Source organism: Quercus lobata, chromosome 1, assembly GCF_001633185.2.
Source record: "Quercus lobata isolate SW786 chromosome 1, ValleyOak3.0 Primary Assembly, whole genome shotgun sequence".
Taxonomy (NCBI): domain Eukaryota; kingdom Viridiplantae; phylum Streptophyta; class Magnoliopsida; order Fagales; family Fagaceae; genus Quercus; species Quercus lobata.
In genome coordinates this window covers 4,579,076-4,593,254 of record NC_044904.1, presented here as the reverse complement: position 1 = coordinate 4,593,254, position 14,179 = coordinate 4,579,076, and the positions used below count along the sequence as shown (strand labels likewise).

Below are 14,179 nucleotides of genomic sequence, written 5' to 3'. Positions count from 1 at the left end.
TTTCAACTTGATGGGTTATTGGCAAAACTCTACGGAGTTGAGTTGAACTAAAAAGATCTCTGGCCAGAAAGCTCAAAACCTTGCAACTAGCTTCGCATATCCTTGGACTTGAAAGTCGAAAAAGCTTAGCGTGTAATGGAACCATTGCTTTGCTTGCTGCCTCTTGTTTGACATGTTTTGATGTGTTTGTTCTATTTTTATTGTTACCATTTAAGCCACAGTACATGTTAATCTATTCTGTATCAGCCTGAATTGCCCGGTTAGAATTTATCTAGATGCCATCTATTTTGGTGGGACAGTCTCTTTTCAGTGGTTCTGAAATTTTAGAATGAAGGGCTCATTCACCCTTACATGGGGGATCGGTGGTATTTTAGCTTATTTTTTGAAAGTCCAAGGTGCACAAGGTGTGACACAGCTGAACCTTAATAAATATTAGTTGGGTACTGCTTGAATTTGGGGCCAAAAAAATTGACTGCTGCTTAGAAGTTAGAAGCTATCTTTTTCTCTTTGTTTTGATTTTTAGGCACGAAGAAGTTATCAAATTGATACTTTATATCTTTTTTATACTTCCCTCATTTAGGTTAGGGAAAGCATAGGCATATGAGTCAAAAGCCGAAGGTTCTGGGAAAGTATTTTTGTCTTGAAGTTAAATCAATGTTCCAAAAATACTGTTTTTAAGATTGAGAAAAAGATAGACATCAATTTCCCTATAGGACTACCAAGCAAGTTGTTTTCACGACTTTAGGTCAACAAGGTTTATGATTGGGTTTAAGACTATCAAGTTTTGTTTTGCTGCTAATTTAATTTTAAAAGACTAACTCACAATAGGAAGTTATTTAGGCTAGAAATTCCACTATCTGTTTGGATGAACTTATTTGGTTAACATACAAATATTTAAAGTATCATTATTTTTTAGGTAATACTCGTTTTTATCCGGTTAATCTTCTAAGCAAATAAGAAAGAAAATATGCTCATCCAAACACACATGCACAATCTACCACAAATTTTTGAATCTTGATATTGGAGCTAGGAGTGTGCATGAGTCGATTTGTGAGATTTTTTCAATCCAACCCAACCCACTATAGTGGATTTAAAAAAAATCCAACCCAACCCAATCCATCATAGTTGTCCAACCTAATTCAATCCATCATAGTGTCCAACCCAACCCACGTAGATTGAATTGGATTGGGTTGGACAATTTTTTTTTTAATTATTATTATTAAATTGAGTATTAGAATAACACCACCACAAATAAGAACAAATTTATAATCAAATAGTCACGATTCATGAACATAACACCAAACTATGCGAAGAGAATTTAGGGTTTGAAATTTATTTAGAAAAAAGATGGGTAAAAAAGTAAATAACAAAATTGTATAACATATTTTAAAATATATGTGGGCTAGGTTGGATTAGGGAGATTTGTGAATCTTATGATTCGAACCCAACCCAACCCATTATAAGAAAAAAATTTCACAACCCAACTCAATCCATTAACCCAAAAATTTGATCCAACTTGACAAGTTGAGTTGGATTGAGTCAGTTTTGGCAGTTTGACTGCATACCCCTACTTAGAGCTATATTTAAGATAATAAATTTACATGGTTAACAAACAAAAAGAAGAGTTGGTTATTTTCTGAAGTGATATAAAAAGACCATAGGATTACATTTTATAGAATAAATAAACCTTATAATTGATGAGATTAACAAATTACATCATATAATTTTAAAAATACTAAAAAAATTAAATCGTAAAATGTAAAAATTTATATTCTATAATTTCAAAATTAATATATCAAATTTAAAATAAAACAAATTAAACATTGTATTGAACAATTGTGGCTCTATTTAAATGGATTTAATTTGATATTTTTTGTTTAATTTTTTTTCCCTTTGAAGCAATAAGTTTAATGTATTTTGAAAACCTTTTATTGGTTAGTGTGATATAATAAACATTTCCCTTGGAAAAAAGTGAATAATAATTATAATAATAAGTGAGTGAGTCCTACTTGTACTCTCCTACTCCTTGTCCCTACAATTAAGGCCTGTTTGATATAGTAGTTTAACAATATAGTTTTAATTTTTAAATAATATTATACGTATTTTCACATATATATATTCTCAAAAAATACAAACAATATTACTAAAACAACGTTATCAAACGGTCCTTAAAGTACTCTAATATATATTATCGGGTTTTTGACTAAACAAACAAACAGGCCTTCTAGCAAGTTGCAAGTATGGCAAACACGAACTGAATTTGAATCTCTCCACTTTAGTTTAGATCAGAATCTATATAAGGTCTTTGAAAAATCTACCTGACCAGACCAGACCAGACCAGACCATGGTAAAATTAAAATACTAAAATCTAATCTAAAAATATTGGACCAAAGCAAAAATTGGTTTTGGCAACGTGGTCGTTTCTGTCCAGGTTCAATGTAGTAAGGAATCCAAATTTGTTTTTTGCATGTCTGTCGCTCTATTATATGACATATGTTAAATATTGATAGCTCCACGCGCTTTTACCCCCCTCCGTATCGGCGTCTGGTTATATGGGTTTGTGCCCAAAATTTTATTAATCAAAATTTGTTAAATTGTCAGCAAATATAAATTCTTATTTATTTGTTGTGCAATTAATTAAACCTCATGAGATCATGCTAAACAACTTTACATAGAGTCCAAATAGTATTTAATTAATTAGGTATGAGATAGAAGATTTGAACGCCTTTACATATTGAATAACTCAAAAAATAACATTTGTTCATTTAAAAAGTTTTAAAAATTACTTATGTTCATTTAATTTCAAAAAGGATATCCATCAATCATCAACAAAAATTGGTTTTAATATTAACCATTGATAATAAATCCATAAGTAATTTAAAAAGTAATAATAATAATAAATTCATAAAATTCTAAGAAAAGAAATCTATTATTATTAATAAATATTTAAAATAACATTTTTATATAAGATATAAATTTTATTCCAACCTAATATAAATACATAAATACATAGTAGTCAATATCAAATATATTTGACACATTGATAATCATAACTAACATAACATACGTCACTAACATGACATGTGTCACTTATGCAATTGTAAAATATATATGGTGGAAGAGAAATGGTACATGTAGCAAATACCTGTTGCATTCCATCACTAATTAAAAATGGACTTTTTTACTTGATAAGACTAAAAGTGGACTGTAGCTGTACAATATGTGACTAGAGAAAAATATGATCTAAATTCTCAAATTCAAATATATTTTCAAAGAAAGCCGCTTTTTGGAGCAACCACATTGAATACGGCGCGTGGAGGCTATCCTCATAGATACATCATATATCATATTAAAGAATGCATGCATGCGCATGACAGGCACGTGACCGGCGCACGTTAGCCTGTACCACTACCAGGTACATAAAACATATTAATATATAAAAAAGGAAAGGAATTTCAAAAGGACACCACTTCGCTTTTCCTCATACCAGCCATTCAATTTCAATTCAACAACAGCCTCTCTCTCTCTCTCTCTCTATTTACTCAACCCTTTCTCTCATTCATTCACTCTCTCATACAAACACACACACACTCACAGTGCTTCTTTTCTTTTTCTGAGCGAGAGGCCCCATGACGACGTCGTTTGGAGCTGCGAACACGGTTCTGCTAAAGGACCCAAAGCTTCAGATTCCGAGCTTCGTTCATGGCGGCCTTCTCAGGCCGTCTTCCAATTCGCTTGCTCTGACGACAGCAACAAGAAGACGACACACCCACCTGCTCTCCTCTTCCAGCTCTTCTTCGCATGTTATCAGAGCCGTCTCCACGGTTCGATTTTTCTTTCTTTTTATTTTGTTTCTGAAATTTGAATTCTCTCTATGTTTTCGATTCTGTTCCTGTTTTTGTGAGTTGTTTGGATGCCGAGAAAGTGCAGGAAATGGAAGCTAAATTTTTTAATTTGGTTTTTATTATTATTTATTTTTGGGAGTTTGTGCTGTTTGGATGCGAAGAATGTGCGGGGAAAGGAAAGAGAAGGGTGATGATAAATGAAAGTTAAATGCTTTAAGGAATGAGATTATTTTAAGTGATTTTCGTATATGGTTTCTTCTCATTGTTGTTGTGTGTTTCTGTTTGTGAATACATGTTTGGTTGGTGAGAAAAATGTAAGTGTAATTTTTGGCTGTGGAATGATGAAACTCCTCTGTTCTTTCTGAAATGTTTCACCATTTGGATATGGAAAATTTTGTCAAAATCTCTGATTTGAAAGTGAAAAGGAAAGATTTTGAATTTTTCAAGCTCACAATAAAAGTTCTTAACATCTTCAAATTCAAAGAAAGAAATGGAATTTGTTTGAGAAAAGAAGTCATTTTTGTAGTTGGCTGTATATTTTTTTCTCATTTGTTCTAAGAATCAAGGTGAAAAATTAGTGGGCAAGGCTGCCTGCTAATGACCTCTCCCTAAGTGGGAGTTTTGTGCATTGGATACGACCTTTACGTGTTCTAAGAACCAAATTAAGGTTTTTTATTTAATCAAATTCCTTAAAAAAGAAGAAGTTATTTTTTCTAAGAATCCAAAGTAGTTTATGTTTATTCAGATTGGTAGTAATCATGTGTGGATGGTTGAGAGAATTGGTACTGCAATGCTAGACTTCATTAGTTCATGTACTGTCTTTTGTGTGAAGCTGAAAAAAGGGTAATAATCTTTGTGCAATTTTTTGGCTTTGTATGCATGCTGATGTGCGAATCTTTCTTTGTGATAGGCAAATCATTTTATGGTTGGTTACTCTACATAAAACTATTTTTTTTTTTAACAGGATATGTATTTTTCTAATTATTTCATTTCCCGTCTTTTTCCTATTCTTCTGTTGTTGCTAGAAAAGAAACATGGTTTAAACAAGCAATAAAAAAAGTTCCCTCAAATTAGCATATGTGATTATTTCATAATTGAGTTCAATTTATTACTTATTTGTTATTAGCAAGCATAGGCTCAAATGTAACTCCTTTTGGTGGATGCTGAATGCTAGATTGATATGTTTCCATTTTTAGGAAATAAAAGTACTTGTTTTTGAAAACTTGTGTAATCTTTTTCCTACAGCCAGCAAGGCCCAGCACTGCTACTGAAACTAAGCGTAGTAAGGTTGAAATTATCAAAGAACAAAGTAATTACATTAGGTACCCTCTTAATGAGGAATTGCTGACAGATGCTCCAAACATAAATGAGGCTGCCACACAAGTGATCAAGTTCCATGGGAGCTATCAACAGTACAACAGAGATGATCGTGGTGCAAGGAATTACTCATTTATGCTTCGTACTAAGAACCCTTGTGGAAAAGTGTCAAATAGACTCTACTTGACAATGGATGATCTTGCCGACCAATTTGGAATAGGAACACTTCGTTTGACCACCAGACAAACATTCCAGCTCCATGGAGTTCTGAAGAAGGACCTCAAGACGGTTATGAGTACCCTTATTAAAAACATGGGCTCAACTCTTGGTGCATGTGGTGATCTCAACAGGAATGTTCTTGCTCCTGCTGCTCCATTTACAAGAAAAGATTACCAATTTGCACAGCAAACTGCAGAGAATATTGCTGCACTCCTTACTCCTCAGTCTGGTTTCTACTATGATGTGTGGGTGGATGGAGAGCAAGTGATGACCGCAGAACCTCCTGAAGTAGTGAAGGCTCGCAACGATAATTCTCATGGAACGAATTTCCCTGAATCAGCTGAGCCTATATATGGAACTCAGTTCTTGCCAAGGAAATTCAAAATTGCAGTCACTGTACCTACAGACAACTCAGTTGATATTCTTACAAATGATATTGGTGTTGTTGTTGTTACTGATGATGAAGGGGAACCTCAGGGATTCAACATATATGTAAGATGGGCATATGTTAAATGTATCCATGTTTAATTCTATGGCTCATAATGGATAGTTCATTAACATTTCTGTTTCAGGTTGGTGGCGGTATGGGAAGAACACATAGGTTGGAGACCACTTTTCCACGTCTCGGAGAACCTTTGGGTTTTGTGCCAAAAGAGGATATATTGTATGCAGTGAAAGCTATTGTTGTTACACAACGAGAACATGGGAGAAGAGATGATCGGAAGTATAGTAGAATGAAATATTTGATAGACTCCTGGGGTATTGAAAAGTTTAGAAGTGTTGTTGAGCAATACTATGGAAAAAAATTTGAGTCTTTTCGTGAATTGCCAGAGTGGGAATTTAAAAGTTACTTGGGATGGCATGAGCAGGTATGTTCTGATTGATCTGGACATCTTATCTTATGTCTTTAGTATGGGTTTGGATTAGCTTTTTGTTGAAAGCTTATGATTGCTTATTTTTTGAAAGTTAACAAAAGTACAATTGTACTAAAGAAAATGAGAATATGAGCAAATAAGCTAAAAGCCTGAAAGTAAAAAAGGCTAATCCAAACTCACGTTAATTAGTTCTGTCTTCAGGTTTTGATTATGTATTGCTTTCTCAAATCATACCTTTATGCTAATTGTGCCTAGTATATGCCCTTTATCCAACCATAAATCTTTTTCACAGGGTGATGGCAGTTTATTTTGTGGGCTCCATGTTGATAATGGCCGTATTAAGGGGAAGATGAAGACGACATTAAGAGAGATAATAGAGAAGTATGATTTGAGTGTGCGGCTTACACCAAACCAGAACATCATCTTGTGTGATATTCGCAACTCATGGAAGCGTCCCATCACTACTGCCCTTGCTCAAGCTGGTCTTCTGGTAAGATATTCAATATTTTCAGTAGATATCAATGGTGTTGTGGCGATGTACTTTCTATTCTGTGAAAATTTCCATCAGTATTGAGTCGAACATTTCACCAAAGTAGGTTATGTGAATGTATTTCACATAGGGTCAAACAGAAATGTATATGAGAATTTCATCTCGAATGGCTCAATTTGACTAGACTTGATTCAAATCCTTGACATTATGTGCTCGATTAATTTGTTCAAAGTTTGCAGTAGTCATAGAATGTTGTTAACTGCTTGAATATATAATTGTTTTTATTGCATGGGAAATCATGTAGGTCCCACTAGATTTCAAGGGTTATTAGCTTCCTTTCTGCTTCTTCACCCACCTCCTCCTTTTCTTAGATTGAAGGATTTCCATTAAACTTTCTGCATTCAAATGTTCATCAAAGTTGCAACATGTTATGGTTAATCAGGCCTTTCCTTTTTGGCTCTTCATTATAGAATTTGTTTGTTTGAGCTTATTTGTATTTTTTAATATATTTTTTTGGATCATACCCTGTTTTGTATGTGAGCATTTATTCACTAGTTTTAGTTGTCTACAGCACCCAAGGTATGTAGACCCTCTCAACTTAACTGCAATGGCATGTCCAGCCTTCCCACTTTGCCCACTTGCAATAACTGAGGCTGAACGAGGAATACCTGACATACTTAAGCGGGTTCGAGCAACATTTGAGAAGGTATACGCTAATTCAGAGTACTAAATACAGCTGGAAGGTCAATACTACGTCTATATAGGGATCAGGAGTCAGGACACATATTAATGGGTAAAGCCTTTGTGATTTCAGGTTGGTCTCAAGTATAGTGAATCTGTGGTTATAAGGATAACTGGCTGCCCAAATGGTTGTGCTAGACCATACATGGCTGAACTTGGACTGGTTGGTGATGGTCCGAACAGCTATCAGGTATCACAATCATGTGCTCAACCCCCTTTTCTCTTTAAATTATGTCTTTTTGTTAAGTTATTCAATTCCATTTCTAACGTGTTAAAATACAGATCTGGCTTGGTGGAAACCCCAGTCAAACTTCATTAGCAAGAGCCTTCATGAATAAGGTTAAGCTTCAAGACCTTGAAAAAGTTTTGGAACCTTTGTTTTATAATTGGAAACGTAGAAGGCAATCTAAAGAATCATTTGGCGACTTCACAACCCGCATGGTGAGTAGCAAAGCAACTAGGATTCTGTACTTATTATCTATTGGGCTACTTGTGGGAAAATTAGTTGGTTGTCTAAAATTTGTGTGGTAAATTGAAAGTTTTGTTAGGTTAATGGCCAAGTGATTGATGTGGAATGCAATTGTTCTTTGTCAGGGATTTGAGAAACTTCAAGAGCTGGTTGACAAATGGGAAGGTCCAGTGTTGGCACCATCAAGGTACAACCTGAAGCTTTTTGCTGATAAGGAGACGTATGAAGCCGTGGACCAACTTGCAAAACTGCAGAACAAGAATGCTCATCAGTTAGCCATGGAAGTCATCCGAAATTTTGTTGCTTCCCAGCAAAATGGAAAGGGTGAATGAGTTGGCATGGAAGTCATCTGCAATTTTTTTCCTGCCGTGTGGGATGGCTAAGGTGAATGTGGAACGATCTTCTCTCCAGTCTGTTACTCTTCGGTAACAGCAGGACTGGGTGATGCTGGTATTAACCGTATTGTATGAAATTTTTGTGTGTTTCAGTTTTTCTGCCGCACAATTTGTGTAATTTCCCTAAATTTTGGATCCCATTTTCCATTTGGTTAGGAGAGTTTTTATTTATGGTTGCTTAATAAAATTCAGTTCCATGCATTAATCAGAAATATCTATTCTAAGACTTGTGTATGATTTGTTGTTTGATGCGTTTTCTGATGAGATATCCAGTTATTCAATTTGTAGTTCTTAAGTTTTATTATGTTGAAAGGGTAAAGATGCCTGGAAATCCTCAACTTTGGTTGACAGGCAACTTCACAAATCCCACCAAAAGTTTTTGTATGACCTTGAACTGGCTTTAATTGATCCAAACAAAGCACCCTTGGCTATTATAATTGGGCATCGGTGCACTTCAATCCGAGGCATGGTGAATTTTGATTGATTCCAATTCTCTGAAGATTGAATTCCTAGCACAAGGGAAAACCCAATAGAGAATTCCAAATTCTGGCACTAAAACCAGTCAAAATCATGCACAGACAGATGGCAAGGTCCTCCTTTTGTGTCATCCTAACTCTTCTACTTATAATTCCAATTTTCAATGACATTTCTGAATTTTTGATCCTAGCCTATTTTTAGTTAGCACTCAAAACATTGATAACAGCTTGGGTTACATATGCTTGGAGTAGGCAAATCAAAAGGGAGGAAAAAAAAAGATTGATAAACTACCTTAAACTCAGTATTACCTTTTCTAAAACTATGATAAACTAATAGTCGTTAGAAATGGCAAATTTAACTGTTTAACCATTATTCTAATAACAAGGATACACATAAAAGCATGAGTTACATCTTTTACATTTCTCTCAAACCAACCATAAACAATAACCAAGAAAACCAAACACCCTGATCACTTGATATTGTGACAGATACGTGCAGTAGGCATTGTGGCACAAATAGGTGCATACTTCTTCCTGGCTTCTGGGGAACCTTTCCTTGGCTCATCAGCAAGAGCAACCTTTGCAACAGAGAATGCTGCAGCAGCAGCAGCAGCAAAGACCAAGTCCCTCCTCCCACTACTGCCTCTCTCTTCCTTGCTGTTGTTGAATTCCAAGTTGGTTTTTTCTCCTTCTGAGGCCTTGGCCACAACTAGGCCACGGCGAGCTGAGGAAGAAGGGTGTTGTTTGGTCACGGTTGAGGTTGCACCAGCTAGGAGTGAGGCAGTCATGGTCATGGAAGCCATCTTTGCAGTCTGATACTCTAATCACTCTCTTTGTTGTTGTCAAAGTAATCTTATATATGGAGTAGTGTAGGAATATTATTTGCTAGATAAAAGTGCAAATAGCATATGGTGATCGCATGTTTACAAGGCCTTCATAGTTCATATCCATTTCCTTATCCTAAGAGATGTTTGGACAAATGGGTTTTGGCCACGTGTTCTTTTTATCTTACCGAAAACTTTTTGGTAGAACAAATTGGTTTTATATGTACTTTCATTTGCTTGAACTTGTGGCATCGAAAAAGGAAAAAGAAAAAATAATTAGTGGCAAATATTAGGGATCTCCCCCCGCGCCAAAAAAAAAAAAAAAAAAAAAAAAAAAAAAAAAAAAAAAATCAGGGCCCTATTTACAAAATGAAATCATTATACCAAAACTTAAGAATACATTATCATTATACCAGCATATTGGTAAATTAGCAAAAAAGAAAGGGCAATATCTAAAGATTAGTACAATGGATGTAAGATAATACTGATGGGATCAATAATTCCTGCACCGCTGAAATTAACTTAAAAACACAAACGCAGCAATGAAAATTCCAGTAATCAGTATTGCAAACAAGTGAAATAGTTTATTTTTTTAATACCAAACAATTCAAATGCTTGGCTTCATTTAAATTTTTTATAGCTTGGAACATAAGAAATAATAGGAATTGTATAATTGTGCGTTTAAAAAAAAATGTTATCATGTGAGATTGTGAAGGAGAGCCTATTGTAGCTATGGTGAAGAAGAAACAGGAGTAATGAATGCCAAATGCATAGAAACTATATCAACTAGCAGTAAGGTTGTCTAAAAAAGAAGGATTTTGTTAATGGGTGTCCTTAGAGTATTTGCTAATAGACTATTTTAAAAAAGTTTTAATACCATCACTTTCACGAGAAAAAAAAAAAAAAACTGTCAAAAAAGCTAGTTACATTTTTTTCTTTTTTATAATTTTTTTATAAAAATAGTTCCTAAACCAATATCCTTAAGTATTTGTTAACTTTTCGCTAAAAAGAACTAAATTAACTAGAAAGCAGCAACACCAATATAAAGAGAAATAAATCTCACTGGCTACTAAAGTACAACATAAAACAACAATTTAAAGATAAAAAACATAGAAGGGATCCTAACAACATAACATCTTTCATTGAGCATTGTTCTTAACCTTAGTTTTAGTTGCTAATCTAGCTGTTACAGAAGTAATACCTTTCATAAACTCCACTTCACCTCTCATTTTAGCATTGAGAATGCTTTTTTTTTTTATTTTTTTTTTTTTATTTTTTTTTATCCCTCTAGATATGATAAATTGTAGCCTTACAAGCCAACTTACTTGCTGATACTTATAAATGACTACTTGTCACCATTTGCTTGATTGAAAGCCTTTTTTTTTTTTCTCTGGATAATCTGCAATGCATTAGTTAAAAACTGAAAATACAAGGGGGATAATCATCCTTACAAGCAGGCAACAAGGCAGGGGGAAGATTATCTTTATTGAAGAAAAAAGAGATCCTAGAGAAAAGAGCAGATCTAGCTGCTTTTTACAATGCTGAGATTTAGATCTTTGACCACTGCATGCATAACTTGTAAGAGACTTGACATTTATACTCTTTGCCTTCTTTGTTGATGGCGGTAATTTGGAGGTTTTGTGGGTACAAAACTATCAGTAAGATATAGGATTCCCACTGTTACAAAGAAGCCAATTGCGTATCCAATTCCCAGTCCTTCCCATGAGAACCATGTTTCCTTATTTTCAACCCTTGGTGGTTTTGTTGGTGGCAAATCTTCTGGACATGGCACTCGAATTTGCATTCCGCACAAACCACTGTTGTTTGCATAAGAACTTGGATCATCCATTGTATCCATTTGGTTACCAATTGGAATCTTACCTGTGAGTTTGTTGTTACTGACATCCAGAGTTGTCAGTTGTTGCAATTTTGCTAGTGATTGCGGAATTGAGCCCGATAAATTATTATGTGATAAGTCCAAACTCTCTAGGTTCTCTAAACAACCAAGACTTGTTGGTAACCTCCCATAAAGGTTGTTGTGTGAGATGTTGAGATGCTTTAGAGCTTTCAAATTGCCTAAAGAAGCTGGAATTTCACCGGAAAGTTGGTTCATTGACAAGTCTAACAAATGGTAGATGTTGAGTCTATCCAATGATAGATTTTGTTTTGACTTCTTCCAAATAATAGTCACATCATCTATGTTGTATTGCTCGAGTGCGATATCAAAAATGTTTAAAGACATAAAATATAAAAGATCATCGAAATTTGAATCATTGAGATATGAAAATTCGATGGTTGTTTCCATACTAACAAGATTTCCAAACTTTGCAGGGATTTCTCCAACAAGAAAATTGTTTGAAAGATCAAGAAAATGGATATTAGTAAGATTGGAAATACAATTAGGGATTGAACCATGGAGAAAGTTGTTTCGTAAATTTAGGGTACGAAGGTTGGAGATTTGGAAGATGAAGTTTGGCAATTCACCTGTAATTTTGTTGTCATATATGTCTAGGTATTCAAGCTTGCCCAGATGAATAAGGTTTTTGGACAGTTTGCCAAAAAAATTATTTTTGCCCAATGCAAGAATTTTTGTATGATTGGAAAAGTTTGTTGGAATCTCACCTGAGAATTCATTTGAAGATAAATCAATGAGTTGGAGGTGCTCATTAGCCCTGAAATCTGGCAAAGTGTTGCCAGAAAATTTGTTGTTCGACAAACATAATAATGTGAGTGCAGAAATATTGACGATGGATGCCGGAAGCTTCCCCGAAAAATTGTTGTCATCCAACCCAAGAATTTTGAGTGCAGTGGCATTACCAATGTTGCTTGGTAGTTCTCCATGGAAGTTGTTTTGAGATAAGTCAAGAATAGCTAAATTGTGAAAGTTGAAGAGAGAAGGTGGGAGAGAACCTGTGAGATTGTTATCTGACAACTTTATACTTACAACTTCCATTTCAGCAAGCCATTGCGGGAACGTTCCTTCTAGTTGGTTCTCACTCAAGTCCAAGGTTTTGAGAGTCTTCTGTGTAGAAATCCAGTTTGGAATTTCTCCTACAAGACCACAAGACTTCAGAGACAACTCAGATAGCATGAACCTCGGCACTATCTTTGCATTGTTATTCCAAGTGAGATGATTGCCTCCAAGCACAAGACTCTTCAAGCCCTTGATATTGAACAACCCGGACGGAATTTCTCCAACAAGCATGTTATTGTCCAAACAAAGTGTTTCCAACTTTGTCAACTTCTGTATAGATGATGGGATTCTGCCTGTCAACTTGCTGTCAATCAATAACAAATTAGTTATGTTAGATAGATTGCCAATATCAGCAGGAATTTCCCCTGACAATGAATTGTAGCTCAAGTCCAATATTTTCAATTCCTTCAAATTTAGAATTGAAGACGGAATTTTACCGAAGAAATTGTTTCCTCTAAGAGAGAATTCCTGCAACTTTGTCATATTCGTTATCTCCTTAGGAATCTCCATAGGGATATTTTCCGAAGAAAAAGTACCATCCAGTTGCAATACCCTCAAATTTTGAAGAGATGCTACTTCTCCACTTAGAGTACCATGGAATGAATTGTAACTCAAACCAAGATACTGAAGATACCTCAAGTGAAAAAGTTGAGAGGGAATGGAGCCATTGAAGTGATTACCACCCAAAGCAAGATGAACTAATTTGGTCAAATTGCCAAAGCCATCACGTGGCAATTCTCCCTGGAATGAATTGGAACTCAAATCAAGATATTGAAGATACCTCAAGTGAAAAAGTTGAGAGGAAATGGAGCCATTGAAGTTGTTATCCCACAAATCAAGATGAACTAATTTGGTCAAATTGCCAAAGCCATCACATGGCAATTCTCCTTGTATTGAATTGGAACTCAAATCAAGATATTGAAGATACCTCAAGTGAAATAGTTGAGAGGGAAAGGAGCCCTTGAAGTAAATAGTCTCCAAATTAAGATGAACTAATTTGGTCAAATTGCCAAAGCCATCACGTGGCAATTCTCCCTGGAATGAATTGTAACTCAAATCAAGATATTGAAGATACCTCAAGTGAAATAATTGAGAGGGAATGGAGCCATTGAAGCTATTAAGACCCAAATCAAGATGAACTAATTTGGTCAAATTGCCAAAGCCATCACGTGGTAATTCTCCTTGTATTGAATTGTTGGACAAGTCAAGGTGCGTCAAGCTTCTAATGTGAAAGAGCGGTGTCGAAATGGTGGAAGGTAACCACACTGGCTCCTGTGAATTTGACGTGATGATATCGTCCAAATATAGAGCTAGCACAGTCTTGGAACCAAAGTGAGAACTACAATTGACCCCATCCCAGTGGCAACAATCGGAGCTGGAATTCCATGAATCTAACCGATTCAATGTGCTTTTTGTTGAAGAAGTAGCATTGATGATGGAGGCTTTAAAGTGGAGAAGGGCTTGTTTTTGATGTTCAGGACAAGAGAGAGAAGTGGCGACGAAGGTGAGAAGTACAGGTAGTAGTAGTGGTAGTAGTAGGCTGAGTTTGGCCAT

General features: G+C 35.2%; 3 protein-coding genes across 3 annotated transcripts; 1 reads left to right on the top strand and 2 right to left on the bottom strand.

Annotated features, from left to right (window-relative positions):
- Window positions 1-3,456: 3,456 nt before the first annotated feature.
- LOC115975339 (sulfite reductase [ferredoxin], chloroplastic-like) lies at window positions 3,457-8,579 on the top strand. Its single transcript, XM_031096081.1, has 8 exons — window positions 3,457-3,824; window positions 5,091-5,873; window positions 5,954-6,250; window positions 6,549-6,746; window positions 7,318-7,452; window positions 7,561-7,677; window positions 7,770-7,928; window positions 8,082-8,579. The coding sequence occupies exons 1-8, from the start codon at window positions 3,630-3,632 to the stop codon at window positions 8,286-8,288; spliced, it is 2,091 nt and encodes a 696-aa protein (XP_030951941.1). The 5' UTR covers window positions 3,457-3,629; the 3' UTR covers window positions 8,289-8,579.
- A 588-nt stretch (window positions 8,580-9,167) lies between these two features.
- On the bottom strand, window positions 9,168-9,720 carry LOC115975346 (photosystem II 5 kDa protein, chloroplastic-like). The gene has a single exon (XM_031096094.1). It carries the CDS (start codon window positions 9,628-9,630, stop codon window positions 9,298-9,300), a length of 333 nt encoding a protein of 110 aa, XP_030951954.1. The 5' UTR covers window positions 9,631-9,720; the 3' UTR covers window positions 9,168-9,297.
- Window positions 9,721-11,245: 1,525 nt separating this feature from the next.
- On the bottom strand, window positions 11,246-14,179 carry LOC115994070 (receptor-like protein 46). The gene has a single exon (XM_031118093.1). It carries the CDS (start codon window positions 14,177-14,179, stop codon window positions 11,246-11,248), a length of 2,934 nt encoding a protein of 977 aa, XP_030973953.1.

Coding starts and splice junctions, on each gene's coding strand:
- LOC115975339 (XM_031096081.1), top strand. CDS start 3,630: ATGACGACGTCGTTTGGAGCTGCGAACACGGTTCTGCTAAAGGACCCA. Junction 5,874..5,953: donor CTCAGGGATTCAACATATAT/GTAAGATGGGCA, acceptor TTTCTGTTTCAG/GTTGGTGGCGGTATGGGAAG. Junction 6,251..6,548: donor ACTTGGGATGGCATGAGCAG/GTATGTTCTGAT, acceptor TCTTTTTCACAG/GGTGATGGCAGTTTATTTTG.
- LOC115975346 (XM_031096094.1), bottom strand. CDS start 9,630: ATGGCTTCCATGACCATGACTGCCTCACTCCTAGCTGGTGCAACCTCA.
- LOC115994070 (XM_031118093.1), bottom strand. CDS start 14,179: ATGGCCAAACTCAGCCTACTACTACCACTACTACTACCTGTACTTCTC.